This window comes from Pogoniulus pusillus, unplaced genomic scaffold, assembly GCF_015220805.1.
Source record: "Pogoniulus pusillus isolate bPogPus1 unplaced genomic scaffold, bPogPus1.pri scaffold_51_arrow_ctg1, whole genome shotgun sequence".
In the NCBI taxonomy this organism is placed as follows: Eukaryota; Metazoa; Chordata; class Aves; order Piciformes; family Lybiidae; genus Pogoniulus; species Pogoniulus pusillus.
The window spans coordinates 207,651-227,644 of record NW_026974710.1 but is presented as its reverse complement, the minus strand read 5'-3'; the positions used below and the strand labels follow the sequence as shown (position 1 = coordinate 227,644).

Here is a 19,994-nt window from a genome sequence, read left to right as displayed (position 1 = left end):
AAAAACTGTGTCTTGGCTTTTGCCTTAGCAGGTGCCAAAAAGGCCTGCACAGCAACAGACTTTGATGTGTCTGCTGAAGGGTTTGAATCATTGGGGGTCTGACCTGGAGTCTGTGAGTTCAGATCTGCCTTAGAGCTAACAGGGTTCTGGTCTGTTGGCTGGAGGTTTGGATTTGAACTTACTGAGCTGGTGTTACTAGTATTATCAGTGTTATTAGGAACATTCTGACTTTGAGTGTTTGCCTGTGCTCCTGGGACGCCTGCCAATCCTCTTTTGTTGTCATTCCCACTAGGAGTGTTGGCAGCCTTCCCAGAATCTGGAGAGGGAACTGTAGTGACTGTCCCTGGCTGTGCCCCTGAATTATCTTTGTTTTGATTTCCACTGGTCCTTTGTTGATGCGAAACTGTACCTTTTTCTTTCTTTTTAGCTTTCACAGGCATTGCATTCGAGTTTTTCACACATAATGCCAGAATTAATATGAAAATCAAAATTACAAGATGTAAAATTACAGCCACCAGACATACCACAATTTGCCTTGAGTAAAATTCTGAACAAGGTTCTGGCATCTGAGTTCTGGGGTGAATTACTCTCATTAATGCAGTAGTTAAAGCAGTATTTTGATTGCTTGTGAAATTATTGGTAAATACTCCTGTAATGTTACTGGTAAGATTTTCAGTGACATTAAAACCAGCATACCCAAGAATGAGATCGCCCCAGGACCAGAAAATGGTTGTGAGTTTAGCTTTAGCCTTTGTATATGCTACATTAAGAAAGTAATAAACAACTTGGGCTTTGATCCAATTGTATGCAAGAAAACAGAAAACAGGCCACACAATAGCCCCCACCAAGTACAATAGCTGCTTTATTAGCTTCATTCTGATTCCCAGAGTTAATTAACAGTCACTCAAACAAATTTGCCCCACGTTGGGTGCCAAATAAAAATATGAGGTAGTTTGGGTGTAACCCGCCCCCCACACTTTAGAAGGTACCCAGACTAGTCTCAGCCAGGGTCTGGGAATATAAATGAAGCTATTTATTTACAGCTAGCACAATATACAAGCAGATATTTACAGTATATAGAGTTATAGACAGAAATATACAAGGTAAAAGTAATACAGAAACACAACTCCCCTCCCAGACACCTGAGTCCCCAGGAGGGGCTCTCAACCACCCCTGCACCTTCCTCCTGCCCCTCTCAACCTTACCCCAGTCCTAAGGAAGAAAAGAGGTTCAGCCAAGAGGTTAAGAAGCAAAGGTGAGGTTAGGGAGCTGCAGCTCAGTCAGAAGCCAGCCAGAAAGTAAAGACAAAATGGTGAGAGAGTTATCTAATGTTTTCCCTTCTTGTTCTCATACATCTCAGCGAGACTGTGAGGGGAGTGGACATCACTATTGTTTGTTTTTTTTTCTCACCAAAACATTCTAGCCTGCTTCAAACTAGCACACTGGGGTGTGTCAGCCCCTCCAAGCAGGGGCACCTGGGATCTCAGCACAGGCATTGGAGATCTGCCCCCACCTCATGGCAAGAAGTGGGGGTTTGAGGGCCACTCTGCATTCTTTGCCTCAGCTGAATGTTGGTTGTTGGGAGGTGTCAGAGGCTGTATTGAACCAGGCAGGGTGTCAAGGTTTGAGCTGCTGGGGTCAGGTGCTTCCATCTTCCCTAGGTAGGAGCAGTGACCTCGTGTGTCACTAGCATGGCCTCAGAGAAGGACCTAGACAAGAGCTGGGAGGAGAAGCAGCACCCAGAGAGCAAGATGGAGCAGACCAAGTGCAGCCTGAAGAAAGAGGAGGAGAAAGATCCCAAGAGAGAGAATGACGATGAGGGGAATGATGACTGTGATGATGTTGAGTGTGAGGAGGATGATGAGGGTGAAGATGACCAAGATAAGGAGGAGGAATATGAAGAGGAGGATAGGTTGATGTTAGCCCCCTCTGTGCCAGTCAAGCAGCTGCTTCAGTGCCCTGAGTGTGGGCAGAGCTTCAAATGGCACTCCAGGCTTATTGTCCACCACCGAATCCACAGGGGCGAGAAGCCCTTCAGCTGTGCTGCCTGTGACAAGAGATTCACACAGCTCTCACACCTCATTGCTCACCGCCGAACCCACACGGGCGAGAAGCCCTTCAGCTGTGCTGCCTGTGACAAGAGATTCACACAGCTCTCAAACCTCATTGTCCACCGCCGAACCCACACGGGCGAGAAGCCCTTCAGCTGTGCTGACTGTGGCAAGAGTTTCACTCAGAAGTGTGCCCTCACCCAGCACCGCAGTGTGCACACCACTGAGAAGTCCTTCTGCTGTGGGGACTGTGGAAAGAGCTTCAAACGCAGCTCTACACTCACCATCCACCGACGCACCCACACCAGAGAGCACCTGTACCCCTGTGCAGAGTGCGGCAAGAGCTTCACCAAGAGCTGGAATTTAATCCAGCACAGACTCATCCACAGTGGTGAGAAACCCTACAGCTGCAGGGACTGTGGCAAGAGCTTCACCTACAGCTCTGACCTCACCCAGCACCATCGTGTCCACAGCGGTGAGAAGCCCTACACCTGCTCTGACTGTGGCAAGAGCTTCACCTGCAGCTCTAACCTCACCCAGCACCGTCGTGTGCACAGCGGTGAGAAGCCCTTCACCTGCTCTGACTGCAGCAGGAGCTTCACCTGCAGCTCTAACCTCACCCGGCATCGTCATGTGCACAGCGGTGAGAAGCCCTTCACCTGCTCTGACTGCGGCAAGAGCTTCACCCACAGCTCTACCCTCACCAAGCACCGTCGTGTGCACAGTGGTGAGAAGCCCTTCAGCTGCTCTGACTGCAGCAAGAGCTTCACCCAGAGCTTTGACCTCACCCGGCACCGTCGTGTCCACAGCGGTGAGAAGCCCTTCACCTGCTCTGACTGTGGCAAGAGCTTCACCCGCAGACACACTCTCACTTCCCACCACTGTACCCACACTGGTGACCAACCCACGCTGCAGGGCAAGCACAAATAGCCCCACCCCGGGTCTGTGGGGGTAATTTTGTCCCCACCCCAAGAAGGCCTTGCTAGCAGATTGAATCAAAATGGCCTCTTTTCCAGCTGCATTTCTCAGAGGCTGGTGGCTCCAGCAGGAACAAACACCTCCTGCCCTGCTGAGCACCAATCAGTGCTGCTGAGAATCATGGCAGTGCTGAGTCAGCACAGCCAAAGCTGCTGTTGGAGCTGGGCTGAGCTGTGCAGAGATTTGTCTGGTTTTTCCACCTATGCTTTTTGTGTCGCTGGGGTAAAAGCCCCTCTGCCCCGTGCCCAGGTGTGTCAATAAAAGCCCACAGTGACCCAAATCCTGTCTTTTGGCTTTTATTTTAGCCCTTGCTGCCCACAGTGCCCAAATGTTGGGGACATTTGTTCCCTAGGGCCAGGGCTGCAGCCCTGTGCCCAGATTGGGAAGGTCACAGAGGTTCTCAGAGGAGTCTTGAGAGTCTCTTGCTGAGAGTAGTCTCAGGGACATCTCAGAGGGTTTTTTTTCAGGGGTGCGAGGGGATGTTAGGTGTTTGGGTGGGAGTGTGTCTGGAGGGTTCTAGACTTGACTTTGGGGATCTTTGTAGAGTGTAGGGCACGTGTCAGGGAGGTCTTTGGAAACCCCTGGAAAGCTTCTCTCAGGTTTGTGGTAAGTGGCTCTGGTGCTTTCCAGCAGGCCTGGGGCTTCCCAAGGCCTTCTCCCTAGCTCAGCAGTGTTCCTGCTGGATGCCTGCTGATCTGTGGCTGTTGTGAGGCTTTCCAGCAGCCAGAGGTGTGCAGAGATTTCTTGGAGTGTTCAGGAGTTTTGAGGAGCCTGAGGAGTGCCATGAGTGCCAAGAACCTTCTCTCCTGAGGCAGCAGGTTGAGCTAAAGAGCAGTTAAGCTTTGAGCCTGCTGCAGCAGGATGAGTGCAATGAGTGCAGGGCACAGGTGGGGCAGTAGAATTGCTGTTGGGAGGCACTGTGGCCACTGGTGACCCAATGGGAATCGTGTAGGGAGCTTTGGGTCTGCCTGATAGAAGCCCTGGGGGAGCTGAAATTGCAGAAGGCCACTGCTGGTGCAATGGAAGTCCTGTGGGAAGTCTGAAGCCTCCTGGAATGCAGCAGGGCCAGTGGTGGCTAATGGAAGGCTTTCTGGAAGGCCCTGCCCTGCTGGCAGACATTGAGGCAGCTGGCAGGCTGCTGAGTGTCTTGTGCTGGTGGCCAGGTGGTGCAGGATGATGTCCCTTGGTGTGGCTTTTGCTGTCAGCCATGGGTGTTGACCTCTTGGCCTCTGCTGCTTCTGTTTGGGCACTGGCAGAGCCTGGTCCAGTCTGGCCTATGCCTGGCCTAGGAGCAGAGGTGCTTTCAAGGTCTGGAGGGTGGAGCCCTTGAGGCTTCAAATGGTGGTGGGTGGTGTTTTGGGGGCTGCCATCAGCAGCTGTGTGTGCCTGTTGTGGAGCCATTGCCTGTGTTTGCATGCCCCTGCCTGCTTGAGGCAGCAGTAGAGGTGAGCTGTGTGGGGATAGGTTCCTCTGGGGTGACCATGTGTCAAGCAGAGGGGCTTGGAAGGGTGTGTTTCTTGGGGTGCCTGGGCACTTCTTTCTCAGCTGCCCAGGTGCAATGGAAAGGAAGGAAGAATGTCTGAGCCTGCTGGACTCCATCATGGCCCTTGGTGAGCCAATGGAAGTGCTGTGGGGAGCTTCAGGCCTGCTGGCAGGAGTCAGATCCAGTGCTGAGCTTGTGTCAGCCTGAAGGAAGCCCTGGGCAGAGTGGAAGTCTTGTGAGGAAATGTTGGGTTGCTGAAAGGTCCTCAGAGGCCTCTGTGGTGCATGAGGAAGATTTTTGGGCTTGTAGAATTGCCAGTGGAGGGCCCTGGTCTGGTAGAATGCAGCTGGAGCAGTGCTGGGCTAGAGGAAAGCTCTGGAGAAGTTCAGGTCCAGCTGGGATGCTGCAGGGCAGTTGGTGGGCAGGTGGAAGTCAGGTTGGCAGCCCCTGGCTGGCTGGAACCCTGCAGTGTCACTGGGGGGCTCCTGGAAAGGCCAAGAGATGTCCTGGAGCCACTGGAATGCAGCAGGGGAAGTGGTGAGCCAAGGGAATTGCCTAAGGAGTGCCTGGGCCTGCTGGCAGGCATCCATTGGCCTTTGCACAGCCTCCGGCTGAGCCTGCTGTGGATTCCCTTGGGCTTTCCACCAGCCCAGCCCTGGCCCTGCTGTCTCCCAGAAGAGTTCCCACAGGCTTTCCAGTTCCCAGCAGTGCCCTGCTGCCAGCCACTGTGCCCACTGCTTGCACTGCAAGTCTGTTGATTGGTGCCCACAAGTTTTTCTGTGGAGCTGCAGCAGGCCCAGGGCTTCCATCAGGCTTTCCAGCAGCTCCCTGTGTGTCAGCTTGCTGCCATCAGGCCCAGGGCTTCCTACAGGATCCCCACTGGCCCTCCGCTGGCCTTGCTGCCTTCCAGTGGCCAAACAGTGCCCTGCTGAGCTCAATCATGCCTGGGGCTTTCCAGCAGTCCACCTGTGGCCCTGCAGACTTCCAGCTGGCCTGCAGCTTGCTAAAACTATATCACCAGGAAGGATGGCAGCAGAGGGGAACTGGTTAGGATACATCTGCAAGGAGCCTTTGCCAGCACTCTGCAAGGAGCTCCAGAGTCACAGGATCCATCCCAGCAGTAGTTGGTTGAGACTCAGAAGTTAACACAGGAACATCATGGAAGAGTCAGGCAAAAGTCTCTCCTGGCTCCACCCCAGCACTGCTTTGCAGGTCAGACCCTACAGGTGTGGGGGCTGCCATGCTGCAGTGCATGCGGATCCTCCTGCCCAGAGCAGAGCCACAGTTGATTGTGCTGATTGCCTTGGGAAGGAGGCAGAAAGCACAGGAGGTGCAGCTGTGGGAGTCAGGAACTGGAAGTGAGCAAAACTGCAAAGTGACCCTGGGATCAGAGGGGTGAATGTGGGAGAATGTGGCAGCAGAGCTGCAGAGGCTGCTGCAAAGCCTGGCACCAGTAGCCTGGGATCCCCTGCAGAGCGTGGGCAGAGTGTGAGGAGTGAACAGACAGCAGGTAAGGGCCAGCAGGATGTGGGGGTGGAGCTGAAAGCAGGCAAAGATTGTCTGATCAGTTGGGAGCTTGCACACAGCCAATGGCATTTGCCTGCCTGTAGCAGGTGCCCTCCCTTCAGCACCTTGTGTGAGGGAGTTTGCATTGTTCAGCCTGGAGATCAGCTGGGGCCAGAGCAGGAAACCCCCAAGTGGTGCCCGCAAGTGGTGCCCTGTGTGGTGCTGGGAGAAGGCAGCTGAGGGAAAGTTGCTGGTGGAGAGGGCTGTGTGACAGCAGAGAGAGAGCTGAGAGCCATCACAAAGCAGGTTGTGTGCCAGCACAGCACACACTGTGCCAATGTAGAACAGGGAGTGTGACATCCCAGAGAGGGCTGTGCGACATCAGAGATTGGGCTGGTTGGCACCAGAGAAGCACAGCCTGGTCTGGGCTGGAAGGGACCTGCAAAGGTCATCCAGTGCAACCCCCTCTGCAGTCAGCAGGGACATAGAATGGAATCTATAGAAGGGAATCTCAGTCCTGGTGACATCAAGACCAGGTCACAACAGCACCAACAGCACAGCCACAGCCTTTCCTTGGACAAGAAAGCTGGAAAGAGCTTGCAGGTAACTCCAGAGCAGTAAGCCTCACCACCCCTGGAAAATGAATGGAGCAGCTCATTCTGGAGGTCATTTCGAGGCACTTGGAAGAGAAGAAGGTGATGAGGAGTAGTCAGAATGGATTTAGCAAGAGAAAATCAGGCTTGGCTAAGCTGACAGCATTCTAGGATGTCCTAAGTGCTTGGGGAGCTGCAGGCAGAGCAGTGGATGTAGTCTGCCTTGACTTTGACCTTAGCAAGGCTTTGACAGTGTCTCCCACACCATCCTTGAGGACAAGCTCAGGAAGCAGAGGGCAGCAGAGCAGGCAGTGAGCTGGGTTAGGAACTGGTTACACAATGGAGTGCAGAGAAGTGCTCAGTGGTGCCAAGGGCAGCTGGAGAGCTGTCATGAGTGGAGTCCCCCAGGGATCAGTGCTGGGTCTGGTCCTGTTCAACATCTTCATCAGTGCTATTGCTGAGGGCAGACAGACAGAGGCTGCTTGTCTGGGCTCTCATTTAACTTTCCCCGAGGCTCAGATACAGTTGATAGAACCAATCACAATTTCTAGGGTGCCCTTCCCCCCTCCTCCTTCTTCCCCAGATGGAGAGAGAGGGAAGGGAAAGCAGAGCCAAATCAAGAACCTCCCTGCAGTGGGGAGTTAAAAGAGGAAAAGTTTAACAATCAATAACAAAAGTTTAGCAATCAATGAAAGGCCCCTGAGAGGTTCACCTATGGGAGGGGCACCTCACCTCTTGGTGGCTCCCTGGGAAGGGCCACTCGGGGCTGGTAACAGCCTGAACTCAGCAGGGATCAAGCAATCCATTTTCTTGAGCTCCCTGATGAGGCTGCAGCTGTTTTTAAACCCAGACCCGAGCCAAGACGACAGCATCGTGAGTATTGCGGAAGCCGTTCGGTTGGGTGGGATTCGACTGCCTGGTGTGTGGCAGAGCCTGTTTGAGACGGAGTCTGACTGCAAAGCGAGCGTGGAGGTCTTCTAATCGTGGTTCCAACCTCCTGCGAGGGACTTGGCCAGTGAAGGACCAAAGCGATTCCTATAGGGTTCGTGGGTGGGTTAAAGAGAAAAGGGTCATTTAACCCCCTACAAGATGCTCTTTTTAGGCAGTCAGAAAAGATAGGTCAGACCAAATCGAGGACATGAGACCCTAACAGAGGGAGCGAATCAAAGCTACCCAATACTCCCCAAGATAGCCTGTTGGGTGTAATGCTTAAATATTGGCATGACAGGGGCCCCAGAAAAGGGGAAACAAACCCAAAACCAGTCCATTATTGTATGATAGTATGGCCAAAGGAACCAATATGTCCACATGTTCATTGGCCTATGCTTGGCTCTTCTGAGGACTGTGTTTGTGGAGGCCTGGCAGTATATGTGAGCAACAAGGAACCATTTAGCCCGGAGGAGGATGAATCTGTTGACCTCTGGAAACTATCAGCAGAAAGAAAAGTTACAGCACTGTATGCTCTGAAAGCAGAAAGAGACAAAAGGGAGGAGGAGGAGGACTGGGACCCCTTAGGCAACTTACTACCCCCGTATATAGATCCCCCTCTGATGGCTCCAGCCCCCGCCTCTCTCAGCTCCAACCTCGTCTCACACAGCTCCAGACCACCTTCTTGCAGTGGCTCCAGCCCCAACACCGCCTCCACAGGATGACCAATGCCCAGCTACTAGAATGAGGAGTAGGTCAAGGGAAAATGTAGAGGGTGACCTATATCCACTAAGAGAAGTCCCTTTAGGGGGCAGTCAAGGAGGGATAGGATTCGTAGCCCAACCTTTGAATATGACTGATGTAAGGAATTTTAAGAAGGAAATGGGAAGGTTATTGGATGATCCCTTAGGGGTGGCTGAGAGCCTAGACCAATTTTTAGGTCCCAGCACATATACGTGGGAGGAAATACAGTCAATATTAGGTATCCTATTGACCGTCAAAGAGAGAGGGATGATCAGACAAGCAGGAATGAGAATACAGGAACCGCAGAATCAGAAGGCCCCCCCCAGAGATCAGAAATGGCCAAATGTGGGTCCCCACTGGGATCATCAGCAACCCCTTGGGAAGCAGAATATGAGAGATCCAAGAACCCTAATAATACAAGGAACAAAGGAAGCAGGCCCCCGAGGACAGAATATAAACAAGGCCTTTGAGGAAGAACAAGGAAAAGATGAGTCTCCAGCATATGGATGGAAAGGCTGAGAAAGAGTTCACAAATGTGTTCAGGAATGATCCTAATTCAGTGGCAGGGATTACTCTCCTAAGGACACAACTTGTGGCTAAAGCCTGGGAAGACATTAGAAGGAAACTTGAAAAACTGGAAAATTGGCAGGAGAGGGATTAGAGGAGTTCCTTAGAGAAGCCCAGAAAGTATCTGTCCAAAGGGATGCAGAAAAACAGAAAGCAAAAGCTAAGATCCTTGTAGCAGCAGTAAGGGAAGGTCAGAAAGTACAAGCTACAACTAAAGAATTAAAAGGGACAGGGCCCAAGGGGCCTCTGGAGAATCAGAGTTCAAGAGAAAGAGAACCTCCTGTGTGTGATCATTGCAACAAGGGACATATCCAGAAATATTGCTGCAAAAGGACACAGGATGAGAAATTATTGAAGGAAGACCCAGGGAATCAGGGGCTGTATCTTTTGGGGGCCCCAGCATCTACTGAGCCCTTGATAAAATTATTAACAGGTCCCAATAAGGAGGAAGTGGAATTTTTAGTGGGCACAGGAGCTGAGAAGACCACCATTAAAAAACTCCCACCAGGGGTACGAAGAGGGAAGAATCACACAATGGTCATAGGAGCTAAAGGAGAACCTTTTAAAGTACCTGTTTGAAAGGAAGTAGAAATAGAAGCAGGAGATATGTGAGAGAGTAGCCTATGGTCAGCTACCCAAAAATTGGGTAGGATCATGTGTGTTGGGAACAATTAGGCCCACCTTCTTCCTGTTACCAGTCTCCAAGAGAGAAAGATTAGGTGCACAGCTGTACACTGGGACTGGTGAGTTAAGAAGGGCCAGGAGGGATCTCCAAATAGGAAATTGGAAAGACAAGGGGTGGCCTCCCAAAATGATCATTGCCTATTATGATCCTGCAACACAGGCAGAAGGCAGATCTTGGGGTTGTGGAACCCCAATCTATATGCTTAATAGAACAATTAGACTGCAAGCAGTAGTAGAACTAGTAGTAAACAAAACTGGAGATGCTTTGAACCTGGTAGCAAAGCAAAGTACCCAAATGAGAACTGCAATAGACCAAACCAGATCAGCATTAGACTATTTCCTAGCTCATGGAGGGGGTGTGTGGGAAATTCAACCTAACCAACTGCTGCCTGGGAATAGATGATGAAGGAAATGCTGCTAACGAGCTGGTGAAAGAGATGCAGAGAACTGCTCATGTCCCAGGACAGACCTGGAATGGAGTAAACTTAGGGAGCTGGTGGAATAACCTGGGGGCAAGGGATTGGTTTCCTGAATTGGCTTTAGTGGGAGGGGGAGTGCTGCTTGTGGTGTTAATTGTACCCTGTCCCATGCCATGTTTTGTCAGCCTGATGGCGATGGTTGTGCAAGGGGTGCAGGTAGCCCTTGTGCCCCATAACCCAGAAGAGAGAGCCAAACCCCAGGCTGTAATGAGTGTTCAGGCCTCAAAAGAAAGGATAAAAGATGGAGAGTTGAACTCTCTAGAGCAAGCAATGGGCAGATTTGAAGCCAAGACAGGAATCAATCTGAGCAAAAAGAAAACAGGGGACTGTGAGAAATATATCTTTGACCTGATGGATTCGTGGCAGGAGGCCACAGAGAGGGGGGAGGGGGAATTTTGAATGGAGCTGCACTCCTCCTTGCACCACCACAGAAGTGTGCACTTAGCTTAAGGAACCAGAGCAATGAATAATTAGAAACCAGAAGTGCTGATGGGGGAGGGAAGCAGGGGAGGGAAGCAGGTGAGGGAGAGAGCCTTTGGCATGAGCAGAGGAAGAGCCATACAAAGGCCACTGCTGGCTTTGAGTTCATGAGAAGGTCACTTGAGGAAGACCTCTTCCTTCACCTCTGAAGACCACCAGAGGGACCACTGTGTACAAAGAGACCTGCACTGAAGAGATACTTCCCACTCTTGGGCCTGCTAAGGAAAACCCAACCTTTTCTGAGGGTGAGCAATGGATCTGTATTAGAACAGGATCTAAAGAGAGGAGACTGGACACAAGCGGTGTGCGTTAGGGCAGAGCAGAGCCTCCCTGTGCACCCAGGCCTGTGCAGTGCTTGGGTTCTTGTCATGGACGGTAGCAGAAGCCCTTAGCAGGCCTCCCTGTTGTGAAAGTTATAGTGTCTCACATTAATGCCAAGAGCATCGCAAAACCAAAACAATCCTTCAGTCCCATGAGAAAGTCTCTCCCTAGTCAAGATAAAAGGTAAACACTGGCCACTGTTTTGGTTAGGGGGAATGGCAGTTCTCATGCCCGCTCGACACCTGGTGTGGGCCGAGCTTGGGGTGGTCTTAGAAATTGTTTTGGTAAAAATTCTCCAATGGTATGGATTGATTATAACTTTGTGCCAATCTGTAAGAATAACGTAAAATAGCCTGGACTGGTGGGTTACACCTCTTTGAAAACATTATAAAATGGTGTGCCTGCCTGGATCGGGAGCTTGCTTGCTTGCTCGTACCTGCTCGCTCGCTAGCCTGCCTGCTTCGCTCCTGCCCCAGTGACCTCTTACTCCTGATCAGCCCTGCCCGACAAGGAGCCCGCAGAGGCCTGAAACCCACTTGGGCCCAATCCTGACGAACAAAGGGACACCACCCAAAACCTCGAATCTAGCTGAATTGAACTACGGAACAGTGAGTAAATCAGGGAAAAGACTCTTCTACCTAAAGACTGAATAACTTTAAAGACTCAAAAGAACTCTAAGAAAATCACAGACTCTCTTTTATTTGCTGTTTTCTGAAATGTTATTCTACAACTTCAAACCTAAAAGAATTCACGTGGGGAATTTAGTTCGGGAGGGGGATCTCCGTGTTTGAGCAATAAACACTTGAAATCCACAAGTGAGCCTTTGCGTATTTTCCCCATAACCTCCCAAACTACCTTCCGTGACAGTCCTGGGACTCTAGTAACAGCCTTATTTGGCATGGGCGTGGGTTTAGGCCTTTTATTTGTGACACTGCTGACTCCCATCTTGCTTCCCCTGCCAGCTCTCACCCTGACATCTCCACTCCTTCCCTCAGGGCTCTCCACCCTCGCTGGAGTTGCCTTGGTGCTCACAGCCGGGCATGGGCTGCCCACACTCCTGGCTCCCCTCTTGCACCACAGCTCTACCCTCTGAGTGACATTTCTCTGTCCTCAGCCCCAGGCTGAACCTTCCAAGCTGCACTTCCTGAAGGCTTCCTTCTCTGCCCACAGCCAAGCAAAGCTCCAGCAGCTCAAAGCAGCCTTGAGGCAGCAGTGTTGGGGTTCGGGGGCTGGCGAGAGGCGAGATCGGGGTACTGAAGACTCGAGACAGCAGCTTCTATGCATCAGTACATCAGTACGCTTTATTAAAGCAATACAGCGGTTTATATAGTGCCCAGAGGAGGCGTGCACAACCAGCCTGGGGCTGGCAGAAGTGGACAGTATAGATTGGCCCTAAGTTATGTGTAAGGCAGAGATAGGTTACCCGGTGGTAAACAACCTTTGGTTCCCACCCCAGGGGGCTGGCAGGGGTCAGCCCCCTAGAACTGTATCCGTCCCAGGGGCCGGCAGATTCCATCCCCTGTCAGGTGTGCGTGGGTTGCTCAGCCTAACCGCCTAGTGTCCTTGGGGCCTGCTGGACTCAAAGGACACTTCCCATAACAAGGTCTTATGTTTACAGCTTTATGCTCAGCTGCGGAGAAATTCTCCCACAATACCCCCTTCTTTTCTTTGAGCAACCCACGTCAGATCTTATATAGGCCGTGTTTGATACAGGTATGGATGATACAAGTGCAGGTCAATAATGCTCAAGTTAAGAGAATGCATCTGTTAAGAACCCTTTTGCTAGTGGCAATAGTCTGGCAAACTAACAACCCAAGCTTAGCTAGCAATCCCAAAAGCTATTTCTGCAAGCGACAGTGAGTCAAACGTTCAAAAAACCCAAAAGTCCAGACAAACATCACAGTCACTGGAGAGTGCAAATCCGTTGTCTTCGTTGGTTCAGCGTGGCAGCTGATGTTGTAGAGCTGCAGATGCACCAAGCTGTCCAGTATTTCTCCTCAGACTCCCACAGTTCTGGATTCAGTCTGTAGTCCTCAGAAATCTTGATGTTCTAATCACACCTCTTAGCTATGAGTTGCGTCTGTCCATTGTGCTTTAAGAACTACTAGCCTCTAAATATAGTACAAAGATATGCCTTAGATGTTGCATTCAGGGTATTCTGCTTAGGCCTTTTCCCACAGTTCTTCATCTACTTTAAGAATTTAGGGCAGTGTCTTTTATTTCTTGCAGGGCCCTTGCAAGAGAAAAAAGGTCACATTGCCATCTTATGCCAATTTGAGTGGGCTTTGGCCTTTACAAAAGGATGCTAAACTGAATCTATTCCATTAAACCACAATCACTGAAACTCATGAAAATACCCAAATTCACTGACCATGATCAGACCTCATCATCCATAGACACATGTAGCCATCATTTCAATACTCCTCTCAAGATCTTACCACAATTCTTCCATCTGAGCAGGATTTCTGCTCACCTTAAGGAAGGACAGGCTAATCATACTCAAGCTGGTCCCCATCTTACAATGCCTGTGAAGACAAGGGATCAAACACAAACAAATACAGAGACAAATGCAAGTGAACAAATACAGAAACAAATACAGAAACAAACACAAACATATTGAGTGCCTAGGCTAACAGACCCATTGATCTTGTCTGCAGAATTTCTTTATACCTGCTCCCTTGGCTTTCTACCCCCTTTTTCCCCCCCTTTTTTTTTTTTTTTTTTTTTTTATTCCAGGAAAACCCCAGATATACAGAAAGAACCCAAGACCAAAACATCCCATGATTTCCCCATATCAGAAAAAAAAGGTCCCGTAATTGTCACATTACAAACTCTTAGCCTTAACTATACTGTTGTAGCAGCTTAAAGGTCTAGGAAATGAAAGAAATAGGGAAAAAAAGGCAAAGAAAAATTCAAGAAGTGTGGTACCACAAGAAAGTCAGAATCAGAACAGAGGGGAAAAGAAGATCTTCCTAGAAATTCTGGTACAATTAGCTATCATTTAACATCCTATTCAGTAAACTCCTAACCTGTAAGATCCAGTACAATCAAAAAAAGCATTAATACTGACGTCAATAGTTCATATAGGTAGCAAGATACAAAAATATGAGTTTGTTACAGTAAGAACTAAGCTGTTTGTTTCCCGCTGAGGAAGTGCAGGGAGGGGGGGGGCTGTGAGCCAAGCTTGCCGCCCATGCCAGGGGAGGGAGGCGGGGGAAGAGGGAGCCGGGGGGGGGGGGGAAGGAGAGGTGGGGGGTGTGTCCCGTGACCTGCGGAGCCACCACCATTTTCGAACTTTCCAAGCTGGGACGGGAAAGGGACCCTGCCGAACTCTGCTGCCGGCCGGGGGGGGGGGGGGGGGGGCGGGAAAGGGCGGCTAGGACTTCCAGATGACTTCTCGCTGATCTCCGCAGGCTGGTCTTCGAGTCCGGTCCCCCAGAGTCTTTCTGTTGGTCTGTCTGTCTCTTTGGTGTTCTCATGTCCTGTACCCACGATCGGTGGGGGGCATGGGGGGGGTTGGTTTCCACCGGGCTCCACAGTTGGGGAGGGGCGTTTCCCGCCAGCGGCGAGACTCAGGAAGCGCAGGCGCTGCTGCCGTTTCTACTTTCTCTGTCTGCTTTTCGTTCTGTCCATATCGGGGACGGGGTGGTGGGGGAGCTGCCGTCCTGATGATGGAACGCAGAAGGAAAGCACCGTAGCGGCTGGCAGATTGACACAGCAGTGGCGGCTGGAAGCAGCCGCTTTGGACGGCAGTCCCGAAAAGCTTTTACAGGCTGAGAAACTTTCGCAGTTTGCTGCCGCCGGACGGCCCTCGGCAATCGCCATCACGGGGTGGTGGGAGCGGCTACCAGCACTGCGTGGTCGCTATTCCACCGAAAGTAAAAGGGGGGGGAGTGAAGGGTGCTCCGTTAAGCGGCAAGATTCCATAAGCGTGCGGGGGGGGGGGGGGGGGTGGTCTGCTTTCTGGCGGCAGCTGCTCCGGGGGGGACCTGACTATGCACGATCACCGCCCCCAGAATGTGCCCATCTGTATGGTCGCACCCGTCGTCACGACAGTTGCCGTTATTAAAGTACCCCCATATCTATGAGCGGTTCCAATCTTTAATAAGCACCTATCTCTATAGGCCGCCCGTACCAGCAGACACTGTCCCCCGCAGTTAGGGACGGGATAAAAAAAAGGAAAACCAGCGCACTTCCCCGGCAAAATTCCGTAAGCGAGAAAGGGGGGGGGGGGGATGGATGTGTGTTCCTGCCTTCTGGCAACAACTGCTCCTCGGGGGGAGACCCGACTCTGCGTGATTACTGCCCCCGAAAAACGCCCATATGTATGGTCACGCAGCCGTCGCCACAGCTGCCGTTACTGAAGCACCCCCATATCTATGAGCGGTGTCAATCTTCAATAAGTGCCTATCTCTATAGGCTGCCCGTACCAGCAGACACCTATCCCTCGTGGTTAGTAACGGGTTTAGCGAGGGGGAAGAAAAAAAAAGAAAAAGAGGAAAAACAGTGCGTTTCCCCAGCAGGGGGTATAGTAGCGTCCGATCTCTTACGATTCTGCCAGCTCCTTACACACGGAGGTGAAGCGATGTCTTGGCCCCTCCTCGGGGCCGCCACAGCTCAAGGGCCGGCTTAGAGTTCTGTCGATCGCGGCCTGGAGGCCTGCCGGTGGTCACGATGCAGGCCTCAGTGCCTGGCTGCAGCGATACGGTGGTCCAATTAGCCTGTTTGAGCACCATTTGTTGGGGTACGGAGGCTGGTGAGAGGCGAGATCGGGGTACTGACGACTCGAGACAGCAGCTTCTAGGCATCTGTGCATCAGTACATCAGTACAACTTTATTAGGGTAGTGCAGTGTCTTATATAGTGCTCAGAGGAGGTGTTTCCAGTCAGCCTGGGGCTGGCACAAGTGGACAGTACAGATTGGCCCCAAGTTATGTGCAAGGCAGAGATAGGTTACCTGTGGTAAACAACCTGTGAGTACCACCCAGGGGGGCTGGCCAGGGTCAGCCCCCCTTGGGGCTGCGTCCGCCCCAGGGGCTGGCAGATTCCACCCCCTGACAGCTGTGCGTGGGTTGCTCATGGGTCTGTTAGCCTAGGCCCCTGGGAATCAGTAAGACTCCAAGGACACTTCCCATCACAGGGCCTGATGTTTACATTCCATACCTCGTTGCAGGAGAAAGCTTCCCACAAGAGCCATCACATATTTTCCCCTAATCCCCCCAAACTATCTTCCGTGACAAATTGGCGACGAGGATGGGATTTGTAACCGTAAAATAACTACAGATTTATGGCAGAAAATATCATAATGGAGCAGCAGCCACCTGCAGCAGCTGGAGCAGAGTCTGAGTCTGTCACAGCAGAGGCAGAGAATTCACAAGAGGTGGCAGCATATGATCCATTTGATAAGCTGAAGTCCGTTTTTGAGATTGCTCACATACGAAAGGTTACGAATACCCTTGCTAATGATACCATGGAACAGGTCACCGATAAGTCAGTAGATATGGTTATTATGCTATATAAGGCTTTCCAAGATGTGAAAGGAGTTGATAAAGAGAGTTTTCTTATGCTGGCAGTGGGCTTAATTCGAGCTCAAGATGAATTAGATGAATTTGAACACAAGTTGAGGCGGGTGAGAGACGAGATGAAGAGACAAGTTGATTATTTTGATAAAGAGTGAAAGTGCTGGAAGCAGATCAGCAAGAGGACGAGACAACAGGTTGAGGAGTTGAAAGCTGAGAATAGCAGATTGGGTAGCGAAATTAATCACGTGAACGTACCCACAGTGACCGATGACTGACTTCGGGAGTTGGAAGGAAGGCTGGAGGAGTTTCTCCAGGCCTTTCAGGAGTTGCAGCTGCGAATGTCGCCATCGCAGTCCCCGCAGCTGCATGTAGAGCAGCAGGGCCCCGCGGTCCTCCGAAAAGAAACGGCAAACCACCCTGGTTCGTCAGGTTTCATTTCGATACGAATGCCGCAGTCTTTGCTGAGAGCAGAGGCGCCACCATCTCGTGCCGAGATGCCTCAGCCACCACCGCAGCCGCGGCAGCCCCCGGCATGGCCGGCACCTGTCCCTCTGCCGCAGACCTCAATTCGGTGGACACCTCAGCCACCGCCGCAGCCGCTCTCTCCACAGATAATTATTCTGCCTTCTCAGCCCCTGCTGCAAGCCCAGCCGGCTCTGCCGCCAACGGCTCCGATACCATCTAAACCGCAACCACTCCCTCAGCCACAGATGGCTCCACAGTCCATGCTGGCGCCGCTTCTGCAGCAGGTTTTGCCAGTTCCGATGCCTTCTCAGCCTCAGGTGACTGCTCAGCCGCAATTGGCGCTATCGTTGCTGCCGACAGCACCAGCACCAGTGCCTCTGCCAATCCTGCAGGTGCCTGCACTGCTCCAGCCTCAGCCGCCGCTGCAGCCGGCTTTGCAACCGGCGGCGCCAGCCCCTGCCCCTGTCCTGGTGGTGCTGCCGTCTTCTCAGACGCAGTCCGTGCCGGTACAGTTTCAGCCGCAGGTTTTGCCGACGGCGCAGCCGCAATCAGTGCTGTCTTTTCAACCAATTTTGCCTCAGCAGGTTCCGTTACAGGTTCTGATCCCGCAGCCACTCGTGCAGCCAGCGCCCATCCCGGCTCAGCAACCGGTACCCGCGCCACAGATGCCATTACGGAGCGACGGGGACAGCGCACCTGCGCAGCCCTACCCCGAAGCATCGCCCGGATATGCGTCAGTGAGCAGCGACACGGAAGTGGAGGAGATAACCGGAAGCATGAGGAGTGTGTCTGTGAATCCCATTTACAAGACAGAAACCGTTGTAGGAGCATGGAGACAGCGCACCACGACTACGAAAACTCGACCATATACCGCACTGCAGAAGCGTGAGTTAAGGGAAAGGTACTCCCGATTGCCTAATGAGACTATAACTGATTATGTTTATAGAATTATAGTGAATGATACTGAAGCTGTAATTTTGACCCTCAAGGAGGTAAAGGGACATTGCTGGGGACCCGAAGTGTTTCTAGGGAATGGTCCTCCGGGAGAGCTTGCATTGAGTTCTAGAATCCTTTATTGGGCTGGTGCTTATCATCCTTCGGAGAGAGATGAGATAATCAGATGTCGTATTTCAAATTGTGATCAATTAGCTGAAATAATCACAAAGCTGGCATGTATGCAGGCCATGGATCAGCGTGGAATTAACCCAAATCCTATGAATCTCCCAATTGCACCAAACAGGCTTCACCCTTTGACAAAAGGTTTACCAGGAATTCTGAGGACTGTATGTGAGGCTAGAAGGGAGCATATTGAAAAAGAGAACCAAGAGAAGGTAAGGACAGGAGATAGCTCATTACGCCACACTACGTGGGGAGAACTCCTAGAGGAATTAATATTTAAAGGGCGAAATTTAGGTTATGCTGATACCACACCTTTACATCCATCCTGGTACAAATTGAGAACATTTGACCGAAGGGGCAAACCTCCAATTGCCTCACATGGGAAGAAGCCAGAGGTGAGGCACGCCAAGGCTTATGGTGGTCCAGAAAGCCCTGAGGGAAGCCCCAGGATGAGCCCATGGTCGAGCCCCAGGGGGAGCCCTGAGATCAACCGTAGCTCTAATTCAAGAATATTCTGGGGGCAAAATTCCTATTATGGGCAAGGTGGCTACCCAAAGGAGAGACTGGTAGAGTATGACCCCATGAAGACTGAACTCAGTGCTGTGAGTAAGTCCATTGGTGAGTTGCGAGATGATATACATCAAATGGTGAAAAAACTATTAGGCCAGGATGGAGACAAGACAAAACAGGAATGCAAGAGGGGTTCCAGAAATGCCTCTCCCAATAAGTCAGGTCAATCTGATCAACAAGGGGCTAAGAGCAAGTCAAAAAACGAGAAGTAGCGGTGAATGTCTCAGGCCACACTCATCAGTTTGTTTCTGCTTGTCAGTGGTCTGAAAAACCTGAACCCTTCATTATGATCCCAACAGGACCAGATAGAACTGCTGTTAAGTACCTAATAGACACAGGTGCACAAATTACCGTGTTGAATGAGCAACTGGCTAAACGCCTCAGAATTCTGCCATCTAGTAAGAAGATAAAAATAACAGGTGTAACAGGACAGCCTGACATATGCCACTTGGCTAAAACAAGACTATGGTTGCCTGGGGAGAAGAGAAGTACCCTGGTAGAGGTAGCATTAGGTGCTTGTCAACATAATATTCTTGGATTTGCTGTTTTAGCAGGTAGAAGGTGGCATCTTCCAAATGGAACATTATGGAGCTTTGCTGCTTATGAGGTGAGGAATAAGAGGGGAAAATCAGTACACGCTCGTGTTTGTTGGTTACAAACTGCTCCTTCTTTGCCAAAATCACACATTACCTGTGTTGCACAGTATCCATTGCCAGCAGCAGCTAGGCAAGGTATTACTGAAGTGATAGCTGATCTTGAGAAGAGAAAGATCATCACCAGAACTCATTCTCCTTACAATTCACCCGTTTGGCCAGTCCACAAACCAGATGGCCAGTGGAGATTAACGATTGATTATCAGAAACTTAATAGTAACACTCTTCCTCTCACTGCAGCAGTTCCAAGTCTCTCATCCACAGTGACAGCGATCCAAGCAGCTTCTCATGCCTGGATGGCAACCCTGGATGTGAAGGACATGTTTTTCATGGTACCACTAAGAGAAGAGGACAAACCGCAATTTGCATTTACTTGGCAAGGTATTCAGTACACATTCAACAGTCTCCCACAAGGGTACAAACACAGTGCAACTGTTGCACACAACACACTTGCAGCTTTGCTTGACACTGTTCAGCTTCCTAAAGATGTTAAGGTGTATCATTACATTGATGACATCTTGGTGGGAGGGAATGACAAAGAACAAGTTGCTACAGTAGCTGAGAACATTCGAAAACTGTTAATTGATAAAGGACTAACTATTCCAAGGGAAAAGTGCCAACGTCCAAGCCAGGAGGTTAGATTCTTGGGATCCTGGTGGGTAGCAGGTGCAGTGTCTGTGCCAGAGGACACCCTTCAAGAAATTGAAAAGGGCCAAATACCCCAAAACAGAAAGGAGCTACAGCAATTGTTGGGTACCTTGGGTTACTGGAGGAAACATATCCCAGGTTTCTCTGTAATTGCTCATCCTCTGTATGATTTGCTTAAGAAGCACAAGGTTTGAGATTGGAGTCC

General features: G+C 50.9%; 1 protein-coding gene across 2 annotated transcripts in view; it reads left to right on the top strand.

The window, feature by feature from the left end:
* LOC135174259 (zinc finger protein OZF-like) overlaps positions 1 to 3,309 on the top strand; it is a 59,785-nt gene extending 56,476 nt beyond the window's left edge. The window contains exon 2 of one of the 2 annotated variants that reach the window (XR_010301835.1): positions 1,662 to 1,677. Coding sequence is in view for 1 of the 2 variants with exons in the window: in XM_064141491.1 (XP_063997561.1) it covers positions 1,692 to 2,981 (1,290 nt within the window). In the remaining variant the exon portion in view is untranslated. Of the gene's footprint in view, positions 1 to 1,661 lie in introns of both variants that reach the window. The other variant, XM_064141491.1, reaches the window with a different exon arrangement.
* Positions 3,310 to 19,994: the final 16,685 nt, after the last annotated feature.